The sequence below is a fragment of the Pleurodeles waltl genome, chromosome 9 (assembly GCF_031143425.1).
Source record: "Pleurodeles waltl isolate 20211129_DDA chromosome 9, aPleWal1.hap1.20221129, whole genome shotgun sequence".
In the NCBI taxonomy this organism is placed as follows: domain Eukaryota; kingdom Metazoa; phylum Chordata; class Amphibia; order Caudata; family Salamandridae; genus Pleurodeles; species Pleurodeles waltl.
Window position 1 is genome coordinate 1054782495 of NC_090448.1, and position 18469 is coordinate 1054800963.

At 47.3% G+C, this 18469-nt stretch overlaps 1 protein-coding gene across 1 annotated transcript in view; it reads right to left on the reverse strand.

Annotated features, from left to right (window-relative positions):
• Window positions 1–10785: 10785 nt before the first annotated feature.
• Window positions 10786–18469, reverse strand: part of LOC138258772 (galectin-8-like) — a 266967-nt gene continuing 259283 nt past the window's right edge. Inside the window, exon 6 of the mRNA XM_069206019.1 lies at window positions 10786–11143. Within this exon, the coding sequence (XP_069062120.1) occupies window positions 10985–11143 (159 nt within the window). The 3' untranslated portion in view covers window positions 10786–10984. The remainder of the gene's footprint in view (window positions 11144–18469) is intronic.

An 18469-nucleotide genomic window follows, 5' to 3' on the forward strand; every position in this document is an offset into this window, starting at 1 on the left:
ATTTGTACTTTCGCTATTGGCCTATTTATGACACCCTAAAAATTTAGCCAACTAGTGACTGGACTCCTTTTTGCTCGAGCCGGCCTCAGAACATTAATGTTCCATACATCCTTGACAGTCCTTGAGCTACGGGACCATGAGACCCTCGCTCGAATACTGTAGAGACTTTGCAGTATCCTTGCCAGCGTCTGTATCTTGGGCTGCCATTGACTGTGGCTGTGATACACAGGAGACTCCTTCAATACTACAACTTTTGGACTTTGCCCACATTGACAAAGCTCTCTAAACTCAAGTTGAAAATCCTGCGGAAGATGGAGGGAATGGAATAGGGAAACAGGGGTGACTCTACTTGCCCCCTGTAGGTGGCTATGGGTACCAGAAAGGGTCTCCCCCAAATTCCCACATCTACAGTGCCTTGCAGCCGACTAGCAAATAAGTTTTGGAACTGAAAATAATTACTTGGGGTAAAGGAACCTGCACCCTGCATCAAACAAAACTTGAGAAGTACACCCTACCCAACATTGACAACACAGGGGCTCACGCAAATCAGCCATCCACAGAACAGCCTCCCACGGAAGATGAGCCTCTCACACTCCAGGACATTATGGAAGTGGTCAAGGAGGTGTGTACCTAATTGGAATGCAAAATTACTCTATATCCACTGAAGTCCCATTAGGCAGAGCTGATCTCCATAACATAGGAGCCAGACGTAGAGGACACAGTCACCACTCTCAAAACTGAAGATGCAACCCTGAAAAGACAAATCGCCAAGCTGGGAGCATCCACAAGAATACTGGAGGATAGAATGGATGATTTCGAGGGCCGCTCCAGGTGAAACAATGTACACATTATTGGTGTTCCGGAGCAATCAGAGGGGCCCGTGGCTGATCTCTTCATAGAAGATCTCATCCTTAAAAAGCTGCAGTCTAGCGGCCTTTCCAACTATTTTACAGTGTAGCGGGCCCACCAGCCCCCCGGCACCCCTACTAAGCCTGTGGCCACTCCCATTCCATAATAGCTCAGATTTGTAACTACGTAAACCGAGATGTCATCTTGCAAATGTCATTCAGTGCTCCACCACTTATCGATGAAAATGCAGTCATTACCTTCTTTCCCGACTTTACATTGAAAGTTCGACTACATAGGCACAACTTCCTGAAGGTCAAGAGGGCTTTGAGAGAGTGGGAGATAACATTTTCAATGATGTTCCTAGCAAAGCTGAGAATAGTGGCAGAGGGTAAGGCCTGGCACTTTGAGAGACCCGAAGAAGCGTGAGTGGTTGGACGGCTGGAGGGCTGTTAGCGGCCCTCAAGTCAGACCCCCTAGGGGAACAGAGGTGGCATAATACTGACTAGCCTGACATACCAGAGGACACTGAAGGTTCACGAAGACAGCATACCACTTCACCAGAACAGAGATCCTGATTTGGAGTGACACAGATTCCAGTTATGAGAGGTAAAGCTACCAGCTGAGATGAGTTTCCTTGTCATCAAGAGACTAGGCAGTTCTACAAATGATACTGTGGCTCTGTGTGCCTTCCACTACATTGTGAACATTATGGACATGAAGAAATGACTTTGGTAACATTTCTCATTTCTTTGGGGAGAGGAGGGTAGAAGCACCCCTGGAATTGGTTACAGTCATCCACTGTTGACATAATGCTTTGGGTGACAGGCGCTTTGCAGAGTTGGGGGGGGCAGGCAGTTCAAAGTTCACCATGAAGGGAGGCAGGGAGTGGGGTTAGCCATGGGTTTTTTGCTTCTGTTCATATTCAGGTTTGGAAGTGTCACATTTTTATGTTGGACTGCAATTGAAGTACGATCCACTCCCAAGGGAGAGAGCCTTCTCCCTAGATTACTGTCCGTCTAAAATCAGTCATTTAGAAAATACCACCCCAAACCCAGGTGTACCCGTGGCTAATCCGATGATATACTCCTCTATTAAAATGCTTTCCTGGAATGTAAACATACTGGGAATAAAAACAAACACAGTATGGTTTTACACTGTATTAAGAAACTAGCCCCAGATTTAGTCCTACCTCAGGAAAACTACCTCAAGAAGAACTTATATCAGGCCTTGAATAGATGGGAATACAATCTGACTGCCCATGTGGTATTCACCACTGATTCAAGGGGGATGGGCATCCTAACACACAATACATAACAATTTACTGCACAACATACCTGGTGAGTAACACCAGGGCTGTTATGTGGTCTTCGATGGAATATGGTAAGACAAGTTGGTTAACAATGTGTCAGTATACATACCTCCACGGCTCCATTACACTACACTCCCAAATTTGAGTGCACTACTGGATGGAATATTGTTGATGAGAAGTGACTTTAACCTAGCACTAGATGATGATATTGATCACTTGCCCCTGAGATTGGCAGGGACCTCCCGCCACCCACTAGTGGATTGACTGTCAGCACTTGTGGCTGTAGATGTGTGGCATTTTCATAAACCGATGGCTCAACAATATGCATTTCACTCCGGGGCACATGGGAGTCTTTTCCGTACTTACTATGTTCTTACACTCGCACACTTTACCTCCCACTTCGGTGAGGTCCACCACTTAGTAAGGGGCATCTCAGATAATTTTCCGTTGTGGGTGGTGTATGGGTTTCCAACTCCACTGCCTAGACGTGGTATAAAACTCAATCTTTCATGTTTCAAGATACCCTGAATAACATTGAGCCTCCTTGGGACCACTTGGCACTACTTCAAGGAAAATGAGGGATCCGTAGACTCTGTGCAGACACTATGGGAGGCTTACAAAATTGTAATACAATTGATCATGGGGCATATGAAAGACAAGAAGGCACAACTAGTGACATTGGTGTGTGAAATCGAAGACCTAGAGGCCAAGCTTGCTAGTCAAGTAGACAGTGACATTCAGCATGTGTTATGCCTCAAACAAAGAGAATATAGAGCTATACCTATCAATGCGGCCAGGACTAGTTACTCTGCAACACAACACCGCCTTTATGAAGTCAGTGATAGAGCTGGGACACTCTTGGCCTGGGTTGACAGGTGTGAAAGAGCAAACCCCTGGGTGTTAGGGGTGCAGACGAATGCTGGAGAGGAGATATGGGGAAGGGAGGAGGTCACCAAAACCTTATGCTTATGCTCGGCACTGCTAAGGCAGGGGTGTCCCGAGAATTGGTAGTCGATATATGGCTCCTGTGATGGCTAGAGGAAGACCTCACAGAGGAGGAAATAGTTAGGGCAATGCAGGAGTTAAATTCTGGAAAAGCAACAGGCCTCAATGGAATCCCTATTGAACTCTGTTAAAAATGGGATTTCTGGTTAGCTAGGATATGCACCTGAGCCAGACAGAACCCACCCACTCTAGTCAGGGCGAGGGAGTTACGCACCCAAGATAACCCCTACTCAGCCCCTTGGTAGCTTGGCATGAGCAGTCAGGCCTATCACAGAGGCAATGTGTAAAGCGTTTGTACAACACACACAACACACATGATGCACTACACACACCTCAAAGGAAACACAACACCAAGTGGTATATCAAAAACTGTATTGTACACATCATTAGACCAAATTCAACATGTCAATAATATCCTGCTCCCCAAGCAGTTGTCAGAACATTACACCGGTTACTAGTACCCTGTGTAAATCAACAGTAGTCAAAATATAATACATATGTTACTGGGTATTCTGCAACACAAGCAGTAGTCAGGCTAAACACGTCCCCAAACAATGCACAGGGATTAGTAATACTATACAAAGCAGGCACTTGTCATAATAAACACATTTGAATAAATGCCAGGATGTCCCTCTGGTTGCACATATTATGGAAACCTTCCTATATGGCACATATCAGAATCAACATGCCAGACCTCATAATATAAGAGTCTGCAAATACCTCATCCTTTGAGGGGTAGTTCGACTCCACACTGGCCTGTATAGGAACTCCTGTGTTCCTTTTACATTGAGGGGGCCCCTAACGTGAAGTGACAGAAATAGGGGGACCGCACTGGATGTAATCAGCGGAGCAACCTCATGGAGCCGCTCCTGTGGGTTGAGGCCGCTCTTCCGGCAAAGGTGGAATGGACTCCCCTTCAATGGGTACAGGGCTTCCGTCAGGGTTTCAGTCCGTCCCGTGAGGGGCAGCAGGCCTTGATTACTCCCCAGAGACGTAGAGGCCCGGGAAACCCTCCAGGGCTTCCCGAGATAATACGGTAAAGGGTAGGGGGGCACTCCGAGTTTTCCCCGCTAGGAATCCGCTCTTCCCCACGTGGAAATAAGTGTCACCACTGCGGCTCTCTCTCACCGCGACTGTCTCCAAGACTCCTATCCTTTCCTCAGGGAGGTAGGCGGGCTTAAGGGAGAGTCTCCCAGCTGCAGTGCAGCGGCTCCGATACCCAGCCACAGTTCCTCCACGCTCACCCAGGCCGTGGCGGTGATTCCAATGGATAGCAGTTCCTGTTGGTGCCCCAGGGGCACTCTTCCAGCACTCCTGTGCCCCGGGGGTACTAATCCCCAAGCGTGCGCCGTGCACTCTGGATTTTCTTAACCCTTCCGGCTGCGGCAGTGAGGCTCCCTCCGGTCACACTAGAACGTGCTCTCAACGCGCTATGGCCAGGAATGGAAAGCGCTCTCAGGGTGCTTGCTCATCAGATGGAGCGCTCTTCTCTGCCCTCACAGAAATGCATGGCAAAAGTGCTCCTTTTCTGCTTAGCAAAAAGGTGCAGAGGGCAGGGGTCACAGGACCCTGGCCCTGGAGAGAGAAAGAGGGAGCTCAGGGCTGGAATGCCCCACAGACAGGCCAGCATAAGAGTTTAAGTCAGTGGCAGTTCCTCCTAGTGGCCCAGCAGGCCACAGGTCACCACAACAGCAGCAGTCCAAGGCGGTTCCTGGTGAGTCCTTCCAGCAGCAATCTGTGTTCAATTCCGTAGTCCCTTAATATCTAAAAAAATGGGGAAAACCCCCCTGTACTTATACTCAGTTTTGCAAAGCATTTTCAATGAGGAGGAGAGGAGGTTCTAACCAGTTGCAACTCATTCTAGGAGTGTCCCCTCTCTCCTCCAGCACAGGCTCCGGACATCAGTTGGGAGTAAACAAGCCCTTTTTGTGAAGCCAGGGCACAGCCTTTACAAAACAGGTGTGCCCGCCTCGCTTTCTCTCAGCCCAGGAATACCATTCAATATGTTGATGCATCTCTGTGACACCTCCACCCTCCCTGTATACAGGCTGTCTGAAAAGTATGCACAAAGCCCAGCTGTCACTCTGCTCAGATGTGGAATGGAGTCAAGCTGCAAAACACCACAGTCATAAGCACAGAGAAATGCTCACTTTCTAGAAGTGTCATTTCTATCATGGCAATAAAACATCCACCTACACCAGTAAGCAGCATTTCTCACCACCCTTACAACCATACCAAACATGCCTATGCTATCCCTCATAAATCAAACAATACCCCCTAGACATAAGGCAGGGCATTTCCAATGCAATCCTATGAGAAGGCAGCACTCACAGCAGTGAGAAACCAAATAGGCTATTTGTCACTACCAGGACAGGCCACGCAGCCAGGAACATGTCCTGTCTTCTACATACATAGCACCCTGCTAGGACTGAAGGACTACCTAGGGCCTTCCTTATGGTTGACTTACATGTAGTAAAAGGGGAGTTCTGGGCCTGGCAAATAGATTTAGATGCCAGGTCCATGTGGCAGTAAACTGCGCACACAGGACTTGCGCTAGCAGGCCTGAGACAGATTGGAAAGGCTACTTCTGTGGGTGGCACAAGCAGCGCTGCAGGCCCACTACTAGCATTTAATTTACAGGTCCTGTGTATACCGATCCCACTCTACTAGGGATTTACAGGTAAATTAATTGTGCCAATTGGGTATAAGCCAGTCATACCAAGTTTACAAGGGAGAACACATGCACTTTAGCACTGATTAGCAGTCATAAAGTGACCAGAGTCATAACATCAGGCAAAAAGGGTCAGAACAATTAGGAGGAGAAGGCACAAAGTTTGAGGAATGACCCTGTAGTAAGGCCAGGTCCAAAAAGGCCCCTCTACCAACCTAAAGATGGGGGGGGGGGGCAATCAATACCTTGATGGACCTCTCTGCTTGAGGCAATAGAACATGGACCCTGGACCGCAACTGCAGGGGCATGATCCAGTTCTACGCCACTCTGAACCCAGTTAGATCCCTCTGTCTATGCTTCCCAGACAATCTAAGCTAACCCATGGAGGTACCCTAGTTGTCTGTGGCCAGAGGCAGGTCCCAGGCCACCCCGGGGCCTCTGAAACCTCTCTGAGTGGGGGGTGGTAGCCCTCACTGCATAGCATCCTCTCTCCACTCTACCTCCCACCAGTTCAGGGGTTCTACCCTGCCACTGGTCCTCCAGCCTAGGGACTGGTCCCATAGACTGAATAGGGTTCAGGGAAGTGTCCTTCCTCCCTTTGCCCCTCCTTCTAGGGTTCCGCATCCTCCCCTTGAGAGTGGTACCCCCAGAATCCAGATCTGCCAGGGCACTCGGATCAGTTGTCCTGCTTAGCTCACCTACCGGATCAGGGGAGCCCCTCTGTAACTGGTTTCCCAGCCTAAGGTCCTCCCCCTCAGGCTGAGCTGGGGTCAGGAGAGAGTCCTTCTGCCCCCTGCCCCTATTCCTAGAGTTCAGCAGCCTCCTATCAGGAGTGCCACTCCTAGAAGTAAAAATGGCAGAGAGGCTGGGGATAGCTGTCTCTACTTCTAGGTCAAGGGGGTTGCTCTGGACCTGGTTCTCCAACCCAGGGTCTATACCTTTGGGCTGGTCATGAGTTGGTGGATAGTCATCCCTCTCCCTCAAACCCTTCCCCTCAGAAGTGGTACCCTTAGAGGACAAATCAGTACGGATGCTGGTAACAGTGGCCTTCATCCCCAGGTCAAGGGGGTTCCCCAGGACCTGATTTCCAAACCTAGGGTCTGTAGCCTTGAGTGGGACTGGAGTTAGGGGAGTGGCGTCCCCCTCCTACAAACCCTACCTCTCAGAAACCTACATTCTTCTGTCAGGAGTGGTGCTCCTAGGGGACAAAATAGTAGCGACGCTCAGGACAGCGGACTCTACTCCCAGGTCAAGGAGGTTGCCCTGGTTCTGGTTTCCCCACCTAGGGTCTGTACCCTTGGGTGGGGCTGGAGTTAGGGGAGAGTCGTCCCCTTCTCGCAAACCCCTCTGCTGAAGCTTCTGCATCCCCCTCCGGGGCAAGGGGGGGCACTGGTTCCAGTTGTCCTCCAATTTCTCCTGACACTAGGGGGTCCCCTTCAGTGGATGACTTCACAGCATAGACTAAGTTCCCTCTCTTGGGCCCCCTCGGCGTGCTTTCCAGGGACGGTGGCGGGGCATAGAACCAACTAGAACCTGCACCTTTCCCACTCTGAAACCTGTCTGGATTGACTAAGTTCCCTCACTTGGGCCCCCTCAGGGTACCTTCCAGGGACTGTGGCAGGGCACAGGACCATCTAGAACCTGCACCCTTCCCACTCTGAAACCTGTCTGGATTACTCTGAACCCTCCCTGCACTCTGTTTGGGAAACCTGAGCCATTCCCTTTTGGGTCACTCCCCAGTGCCTTACCAGCTCCTATAGCACTTAGCCAGCGGTCGGCCTCCTTTGATAGTTCTGTGGGGTCAGAGAACTTGTTCTGTGACAGGTGTTGGTATAGCCCTGGAAAATAAGAACGGAACATGTGCTCTCTGACATTCAGATTGAACAGCCCCTTATAGGTGTTTTCTGTGCTACCCTTCACCCATCCTTCTAGTGATTTACAACAACCCTCCACAAAATCCTCCATATCATATTCTCCACATACAGGTATACCCCTCTCCTTGCAGAATCCCTTAACTCCTCTAGAGTGTGGTCCCACAACTCGTCTATGTCAAAGGTGGATTCCATTTTAATGAGAGCAAACACAGGTGTAAAACAACAAGAGTCCCAAGTGCAAGTATATGACACAGGAGTAATACATCAAAATGACTGGTTTGAGAGAACAGGGTAATAATTTGAAAGAAAGAAAGAGTTAGAACAAGTAATGGTGTAAGTGCAATTTGTGGTGCAACAATGAGTCACAATGGTATTGTGCAAGTGCATATCCTATCCTCACCACTGACAACCAATGCTAGAAATGGGGTTTCTGGTTGGCTAGGGTATGCACCTAAGCCAGGCAGAACCCACCCACTGTAGTCAGGGCAAGGGAGTTACACACCCAAGATAACCCCAGATCACCCCCTTGGTAGCTTGGCAGGAGCAGTCAGGTCTATCTCTGAGGCAATGTTTTTCCTTTGTAGTGTGTTTAGTGCATTACATGTGCGTTACATGTGTTGTGTGTATTGTGCAAATGATTTACGCATTGCCTCTGGGACAGGCCTGCTTAAAAAGACAGTCCAGACTTGGGATGTCTTCATAAAGACATCCTGGCCATTGCAGTGGTCATCCATAAAGAGGGTAAACCTCTTAGTGACTGTGCCTCATACATGCATATCTCATTACTGAACACTGAAATCAAAATATTTGCTAAACTCCTAGCCATTCGTCTGGTGCAGGCGATTACAACTCTCATCCACCCTCACCAGTCTGGCTTTATGCTAGATAGAAACACTGCTCGCAACCTAAAATGCCTCCATGAGGGTCCTAGAACAGGCTATGTCCATGCAGGTAGATGCCGGGGTGCTCTCTCTAGCTGCTAGGATGGCCTTCAACACAATTGAATGGCCATATATATTCGAGGTTTTGCATAAGATGAGCTTTAGCCTGAAATTTCTGAGCTGGATAAAGCTCCCATATATTGAACCTTTGGCCTAAGTTGCAGTTAATGGGAGTGTGTCCCCCACATTCAGACTTCATCGGGGCACCCATCAGGGTTGTCCACTTTCACTTCTAATTTTTGCTCCTATTTTGGAACCACTGGCATCTTGGATCTAACAGGATCCCTTGGTTCAGGGACTTCAATGGACAGAGGACTGAGAGGATAAGATCTCAATATACGTAGACAACATATTGCTATATGTCTCTGTTCCAACGCTAACCCTTGATAGGATCATGCAAATACTTACCGAATGTGGCACCTACTCAGGTTACACTATAAACTAGAAGAAATCCTTAATATATATCCTCCATGGTGGCGTGCTGCGTTTTCCCAGTGATTACGAGGCCAGGGTAGTACAAGACAATTTTCGGTATCTGGGAATCTTTGCCACCACTGATTTCAACCGGTTCTACACCAATACCTTAGCCCTCCCAATGACACCCCTCGGACAAGATGGAGGGCACTGCCCCTCTCACTGCTCGGAAGAATGGCTCTCATTCAAATGATGGTATCACTTTGCTTTCTGTATGTGTCACATAATACCCCTTATCCTGTCCCAGACTCCAATTTAATGAAATTGAATGTAAGCTGCGGTTGCTGCTCTGGAATGAGGTCTTGCCCTGAATTGCCTTCCGAAAGTTGACACGTTCATGATATGATGGAGGCATCACCCTCCCAGAACTTCAGGGGCCACACAAATAATGGCGGTTCACTACTGAATGCACCTTCAACCAACTAAAGCCAACCATCGAATGCATAGACTGGTCATGTGTTCAAGGGGTTATCAGTGAGCCATATATGGGGGAATTCGCCCCACATCTTTTGTGAGCCCCACTGCAGTAACACTGAAAGTCTGGCACACGACTCTCAAGGCACTTGGATGGGCAGATAAGATTACTCAAGCCACCCCGTTCTGGGACATTGTTAGATTAGGTACTCTTGGTACACAGCTGGGTTTGGATAAATGGGATCTAATTAGCTTATAAAGGGTGGGAGTCCTTTGGGGGAGGGGGGGTGTTGTCTCTTTTCAGTGTCCAGGTTTTGTTTGGTGCAGCTTAAAGTCCCGCACAGGACATCTTTTTCTATCACTAGGTTGGTAAAAATGGGCAGAACAGTCAATCAACAATGTTGAAGATGCTGTGGTCAAATAGGCACCTTCTTTCAAATTGTATTGATCTACCCTGTGGTACAACAGTTTTGGGTAGCTGTGATTAACTGTATGAATAAAGTTTGTGGACACAATATGTAACCTGACGCTAAACGGTGCCTCCTCAATATTTGGGACATGTCCAACTTGAACCGCATGGACCAAATTTGGGTCACCCTGTGGGAGGGGGAGCTATCACAACAACATAGACACTGGAAAACTGATACTGACTGGTGCATGTTGGAGGAAACTGTGGAAAAGCAAGGGAGGGGATGTCCTCACAAGTGGATAAAGGTGTGGGGAAACTGGAATGATTGTAGAGGAAACCCTTGTTCTGTCACTACTGAGATTGGCTTTGATCTATTGTTGGTTAGCCACTCTATCTTATCAGGAATTAATGGAGGGTGGGGGAAGATGAGACGGGAGACGTTTAAGACATTGTGGGATTAAGGATCATTATTTTTATTTATTAAAATCATTGTATTGTAGCGTATGACACTCTTTTTAACTTTTCTTTGTTGTCTTATTCTTACACTTACACCAACAAACAGAAATTATATTTTAAAAAATCATTCAAAAAAGAGTGTCACAGTTTGGCAACACTGATTTGCTCAGGCCCTTTCATCTTTTCACTACCACTGAAAGTGTTGCAAGATTACAGTAATAACAATACTACTTCAACTGCTAGTACTATACTAGTACTACTGATGCGACTACTATTTATCACTATTGTTATTAGTTTTATTATTACTATCATTATTATCAAATCCCCACTTGTATGACAAATTTAGGATTGAAAACATAATGAATACAACAAAACACAACACATTATATTGATACAGATGTGTTTAATGAAATCAATGTATTTTTTTGATGAGGCAAACTTAGTATTATCTTGCCAGTTTTGTGGTAACATGTAAAGATTACTTTTAATTTCAATATCTTAAAAAATCTTAATTATGAAATGAGAACTAAAAAGTAGCATCCATCTGCTGTTTCAGCCTTCCATTGACCACTGTGCCAGCTTTTAGGAATGCAAAGGGCTTGCTGAAATGTAGGGACAGCCGGTACCCCAAACATTCACCCACTTGATGTACTTCCCAGGTTTAACTGGACCTTTATACTCCAAGTAAAATTTGCCATCAACGTACACTTTATACGAGTTTTCCAGGCACTCAAAGTCAATCTGAAAACAGAAAAAGGAGAACATTATATTATTCAGCTATTACAACCATAAAGACATTTTTAGTTATTTTCACTTGGATACACAGTGGTATCTACTGGCAAGTAACCTAGGCATTACCTCATGATTTACTCTTCTTCAACCCAGTCCTCAATAATGGGAATGTAGCAAGCAGATGGAAAATGTTCAGAAAACATACACACAAAGCCAGTTGTATAAAGTGATTTACACAAATAGTCAGGTTAAGAGAGCACCAATGTAATTCAGACAGCAAAGAAAATAAAATGCAAGCCACACTCAATACAGCACTCCTAAAGGAAGCTCAAAAGACATCCCAGTATACAATGTGAAACAAACATGGCTATGTGCAAAGGTTTTTACCGTACATATATCAAACATGAAGGCTCCCTTGTATGTCACTCAAGAGATTACCATCTCTCTCCTTGACCATCCCTAACTAAAAAAATGAATCTCAGAGGTAGCACAGGCTGAAACGATTTCTGAACAGATGCAACCACTGATCTGTTTATATTCTCATTCAAAATGCTGGCAGAGTTCCCTGGCAAGAGGCAAATATGTTTATCTGCACAACTCCCACTGTCTCGTGATTTCCTAAAAGTCCTTCAGGCTGAGAGTCTTTTTAGGATGGACACACTCAGGGTTTTGGTCTTCATATTTATGACCTTTAATGATAAGATGTTTTCATCAAAATAAAGGCTCTGCCCGAGTTAACAGGGGATGAACCAGAAGAGACAAGGAAATAGACCTGGTGCACACAGTCTGTTGCTATATAAATTTGTCACAAGGTTGTTTTTCTGCACTAGAAGGATGGGCACCAAGATCTAGATCTAGATAGAAAATAACTGCTTTACCCTCCACAGTGCACATGGGTCTTTACTACAGGTGTGTATATGAGTCTCCTGAGCCAACCACAGACCTTGAACTGAGGCGGTCCCAAGTGCTACACCCCCATCCCTTGATACAGCTATCCATTGTCATGACCGCAGGAAACCGAGACCCTCCCAAGAGACATGATCTTCCACAAGCCACCACCACTGTTTTGCAAGTTATGGAAGACTGCAACGAATTGAGCTTGCTGCAGACAATGTTTGCTTTAATATCAGGTAAATCAACAGTAAAACTGGCCTAGCAGACAATAAAAGAGACCCATGAACAGCCAGAAAAAAGGCTCACACACTGACCCATGTAATGATATTTGTGTTTTGACCACTGACTCTGTGTTGCACCATTTTGCACTTGGCTTAGCTGTCCACCGTCACATTAGTGGTCACCAGTTATAGACTCCATTTTGTAGTCAGCTTAGCCTTTGCTTCATCGCCACGTTAAAAGTGCGAGTATTTTTCCGTGCAAAACATGTTATGCAACCTGTTTTCTATTCTACGTGTCTGCTTGCTCTTTTCTCACCAAAGGGCTAGGACATAGCGTGGAGGAGTCAGTCAATCTGCACAATAAGGATGTACTAGAATTATGTTTATGGTACAGCAGGGAATAGCTTAGGCTTGGGAGAGACACCTTGGGAAACAGGCCAGTTCCAACCTGTTTCTTTCAACCCTGACCTAAAATAGCCAGAATCTTTTAATACGTTTTGCGGAGCAGGAGGATTTTTTTCCAGAAATCTCCTTCCTTGTTTGTTTAAGATATATAAGAGACCCAGGTCGACAGTGGGAGATTCAGAGACCTCATTCAGGATTGAGACGTCGAATGCCTGATATATTTCCCATGAGGGTAGATCTCTCTCTTTCTCGTTGCGGTCGAACACGGGTCAACGACTTTGTGGCAGGAAAAAAATGAAGCACCAGACAGGCCCTAGGGTGATGTATTTTTATTATTTATTTGCTTAGCATTATATATGTGTTAGACTTTTCATCCTTGACATGGTCTCCCTTAACTTCTTGCTTCTGTTTCCCAGGTTGTTGATGTGTGCTGGACTCTGTTTTTGCTTTTTTTGTTACTCTGGGCACTTTACCACTGCTAACCAGTGCTAAAGTGGAAGTGCTCCTATACAAAATGTGTATGTAATTGGTTCATCCATGACTGGCATATTTGATTTACTGGTAAGTCCCTAGTACAGTGCTCTAGAGGTACCCATGGCCTGTAAATCAAATGCTACTAGTGGGCCTGCAGCACTGGTTGTGCCACCCACATTAGTAGCCATGTAATCATGTATCAAACCTGCCACTGCAATGTCTGTGTGTGCAGTTTTAAACTGCCAATTTAACTTGGCAAGTGTACCCACTTGCCAGGCCTAAACCTTCCCTTTTCTTACATGTAAGGCACCCCTAAAGTAGGCCCTAGGTAGCCCCCATCAGCAGGGTGCAGTGTATGGATACTGCCAAATTCTTTTTTTAGTGTTGCAAGGCCTGTCCCTCTCCTAGGTTAACATGAGGGCTGCCTTTAAATATGATTAAAGTGTAGATTCACTTTGGGAGCGCATAGACATGTGGAGTTTGGGGTCTCTGAGCTCACAGTTTAAAAATACATCTTTTAGTAAAGTTGATTTTAAGATTGTGGGTTTGAAAATGCCACTTTTGGAAAGTAATCATTTTCTTGCTTAAACCATTCTGCGACTCTGCCTGTTTGTGGATTCCTTGTCTGGGTCAGTTTGACAGTTGGGCTGTTTGCACCTCTCTCTGGACAGTGACACAAAGGGAGCTGGGGTGTAGCCTGCATATCCTGATGAGCCATCTTTGCTAGGAGGGAGGGGAGGAGTGGTCACTCACACCTGAAAGGGCTGTGCCTGCCCTCACACAATGCAGTCTCCAGCCCCCTGGTGTGTCTGGGACGTGGCCTGGGCAAGGCAGGATTTCACAAACAAGAGAGAATTTTCTTCGAAGTAAGCCTACTTCAAAGGGCAAAATGTGTATAAGAAGTGTAACCAAAACCACAGACTTTAGATCAATTCTGGAAACCAAGAGGAACCTCTGTCTGGAGAAGAGCTGAAGAGCTGAGGAAGAAGAGCTGCCCTGCCTGTGACTGTGCTTTGTGGAGTTATCCTGCAGTTGCTGCTTCTGCCTGTGCAAGAGGACAAAGACTGGACTCTGTGTTATTTCCTGCTTGTGAAGAACTCTCCAAGGGCTTGAAACTGAGCTTGCCTCCTGTTGTTGAAGCCTCAGGGACAGCAAAGACTTCTTTCTACAAGTACCTGGAGCCTCTACTGAGACTCCTGCTCTGCCAAGTGGTGCCCTATCCAGTTACTGGGGCCTTGACAGGTAAAGCTGGTGGACCAAGGTTGCAAATCCACTCACAGATCGCCGTGCTGGGAAATTTCAGACGCAACCTCTGAGACCGGCTGAAGAAACGACACCCCACCGGTTCTGTGGCTGAAATTGATGAAGGGCTTGCAGCACAGCTGAGAAATCGATGCACACGGCTGGAGAAACGATGCTCGGCATCGTTGACAGAGGCTGCAATGATGCAACATCGCTGGGTGCGGAAAAACAACGCAAGCCTGCCCGACCCAAGGTGTTTTGTCTGGATCGATGCATCTCTCTCCTGCGGGGAAAGAAACGGCGCACGCTGATTGGACTGGAGAAGGAGAAACAACGCACGACCTCACTTGTGGGTGAGAAATCAATGCACTGCTTACCTTTTGTGATGCACACTCGCCTGTGCGGGTTATTTTGACGCGACCCAGGTACATTTTCACGCTAATAGCGTTAGCGTTGTGTTTAAAAGAACTTGAAGACTCTTTTTGCATTTTAATTAATAACTTGACTTGTGTATGGTGGATTTTTGTTGTTTTGGTCTTGTTTTGTTTAGATAAATATTTTTTATTTTTCTAAACCTGTGTTCTGTCATTTTGAAGTGTTTTCATTGAATTACTGTGTGTGTTGGTACAAATACTTTACACCTAGCACTCTGAAGTTAAGCCTACCTGCTTGTGCCAAGCTACCAAGGGGGTGAGCAAGGGTTAGCTGAGGGTGATTCTCTTTAACCCTGACTAGAGTGAGGGTCCTTGCTTTGACACGGGTTACCCTCACTGCCAACCAAAGACCCCATTCACAACATTGGTGATCAGCGATTGGGATCGGACTTGTATGTGTACTTGACATACAGTGATTAAATGCACACTACTGTTTTGAGTTCAGACCACTACGTGACCACATACTAATTGACTTGTGTTTTTTGCTTTTCTCTTTGAGACTTCTTTTTGTTCTACTTCTTGCTGATCCCGTGATTGACTTTTTTTTAAACTTCATTTGGGAACTTGTTTTTCTGCCTTTGGAACTTTGCACTTTTTTAACTCTTCATCATGTCTCAAACTGGAGATGCATCAGCTGGAGCTGCTTTTGACCTAGAGAAATTAGAGAGATAGACAGTGGCCCAGTTGAAGCAGTTCTGTAAAGATTTTGCCTGTCCCATTAAGAGCTCATCCAAGAAGGAGGAGCTGCAAAAGGCACTGAGGGCCTGGTTGAGAGCCAAAGAAGCTGAGGGGCACACAGATGAGGAGCAGGAAGGGGCGGAACGGGTGCAAGTCACTCACAATTATGTAGTAGGTGGGCCTGTTGTGTCCAAGGAGAGAGGCTCCAGGTTGGGTAGCAGTGTGTCCTCTAAGGGTCTGACACCTGAATTGTTACAGGACAGACAGGCAGAGAGAGAATACCAATTGGGGCTGAAGAAGCTCAGTCTAGAGATGGAAGAGAGACGGATGGCCACTGAGGAAAGGAAGATACTGCTGGCTCATGAGCTTAGCTTAAAGGAGTTAGATCATAGGAGCCAGTCCAGTAGAGATAGTGGCAGCAACAGCATAGTGCAGCTTGAGAGAAGAATACACATTTCAAAAGACCTAGTAAAGGATTACAAGAGGGAGGATGACATATACTTGTGGTTCAAGGGGTAGGAGTCTGCTCTCCACATGAATCTGGTCTCTGAAGCTCATTGGGGGCAGCTATCTGGAAGCACTTTGAGGTAGAGGGGAGGGATACCCTAACAGCCTTCTCAGGAGCTCCAGTACCCTGTATTGAAGGATGCCCTACTCACAAGATATGGCCTCACCCCTGAGCAGTAGAAGAAAAAGTTCAGGTCCTATAAGAGGAAGGAATCCCAAACATGGTTGGAATGTGTTGATTCTTTTTGCAGGTCACTGGATGGTTGGGTGAAGGGCACTAAATTAACAACGTATGAGGGGCTTTACAATCTGATTGCTTGGGAGCACTTGTACAGTTTATATTTTCCAGAGCTGCTCCAGCACCTGATTGGCAGCAAGCTGAGTGACCCCAGAAAGCTTGCACAGGAAGCGGACCTTTGGGAGAGCACAAGGGCCCAAAAGAGGTATGGGGGAGACCACACCAAGGGTGGGCAGGGTCCCTCTGAGAAGAAAGGGGGGTAAGGGTAAACAGGGGGAGTTCTCTAAAGGGTCCCAAACTGAATCCCAGGGTAAAGATTTCCAGCCCCCCAGTGAAAAGAAGCCACGGTTCTCCAAAGGGAAGCCAGTGGCAGGGACACCCCCACGTAAGGGTTATGCATGTGACCAGGTGGGTCATGTGAGGGGGGACCCCAAATGCCACAAGAGTACACTGGCACCCACTGATGCCCAGTCCCAGGGTTTGTCTAGAGTAGCGCTTGGGGAGGAATTGGTTCCAGGTGGATGGGAGCCAGCTGAGATGACCCTTGTCTCACTAGGGGACATTGAGATGGTCCAGAGAGCCCTCATGCCTGAGAACACTAAGAAGTACAGGCAGTGGTTGAACATCAATGGACAGAGGGTGGAGGCTCTGAAAGACACAGGAGCTAGTGTGACTACAGTGAGGAGTCACCTGGTGTCTGAAGAGCAGATTAAACCCTGTGTACTTCACCAGGGTAGTTGCAGTGGACAACTCAGAGTGCCTGTGTAGAGTGGCGCAGGTTCCCTTTGAATGGAGGGGGGTCTCATGTTCCTTGAAAGTAGCTGTGAGTCCAACAATGCCTGTAGATTGTTTGCTTGGAAAGTCCCTGGAGGATTCCCCTTGGAAGGAGGTGGAACACAAGTCACACTTGGAAATGTTGGGTCTGCCTGGGTTGGTATGCGTATCCACCAGGGAAATGGCAGCCTGTCTGGGTGGTCAGAAGCCCAGGAGACTGAAACATTGGCCCAGGGGACTGCCAAAAATAGGAAGGGCAGGAGGCGTGGGAAACCGGCCCCAGAAGTTCCCACAGGAGGAGGCCGAGTCTGAGGGAGATGCCCCGGAGCATACAGGGGAACAGGTGGCTGAACTGGGGGGGGTCCCTGAGCTGTCACAGTGGAAGCAGGAAGGGGGGTCCACCAGGGAAGCATTCTGTGCAGCACAGAAGACATGCCCTACTCTGGAGGGTTTGTGGCAGCAGGCTGCAGACCAGGCAGCTGGCAAGTAGACAGGATCTCACCTGATCTACAGGGAGGATGACCTCCTGTATAGTGAGCCTAAGGTTCCTGAGCCTGGGTCAGCCCGTGTGCTGGTGGTACCCCGGTGCTTCAGGGCCTTCCTACTGGGGTTGGCTCATGATGTGCCTTTAGCTGGATATTTGGGGCGGAACAAGACCTTTGAGAGGCTTGTCACCCACTTTCACTAGCCCCTAATGCGCAGGCACTCAGATGCACATTGCAGGTCTTGCCAATCTTGTCAGGCAAGTGGCAAGAGTGGGGGAAAATGTAAGGCACCCCTCCAACCTTTTCCTGTTGTTAGTACCCCCTTTGAAAGGGTTGGTATTGACATTGTGGGGCCTCTGGATCCCAAGACAGTCATGGGCAACAGGTTCATCCTGGTCTTGATGTAACATGCTACCCGGTATCCAGAAACCATTCCTCTGAAGTCAATCACTTCCCCTATGGTGGGTATTGCTTTAATGTTTTTTTTTTTACCAGCATGGGGTTCCAGAAGGAAGTGGTATCTGATAGGGGTACCAACTTCATATCCACGTATATGAAGTCTCAGTGGAAGGAGTGTGGGGTAACCTACAGGTTCACCACCCCTTACCACCCCTTACCACCCCCAAAGTAATGGTCTGCTTAAGAGATTCAATAGCACCTTGAAAGGCATGATTATGGGCGTGTGAGAGCCCTTGAGGTGGAAATGGGACATCCTCTTGCCATGCTTTCTGTTTGCTTACAGGGAGGTGCCTCAAAAGAGACTTGGGTTTAGTCCCTTTGAGCTGATATATGGCCACCCTGTGAGGACACCTTTAGGTCTGGTGAAGGAGGCTTTGGAAAAAGCTCCTAGTAAACCCCCCAGGGTGTATTTAGCTACATGCTGGCTCTGAGAAATCAGACTGCCCGCTTCAGGAGTCTTCCACAGGAGAACCTGGAAGCAACCCAGTAGGAAATGAAACGGTGGTATAACTGGAATGCCACTC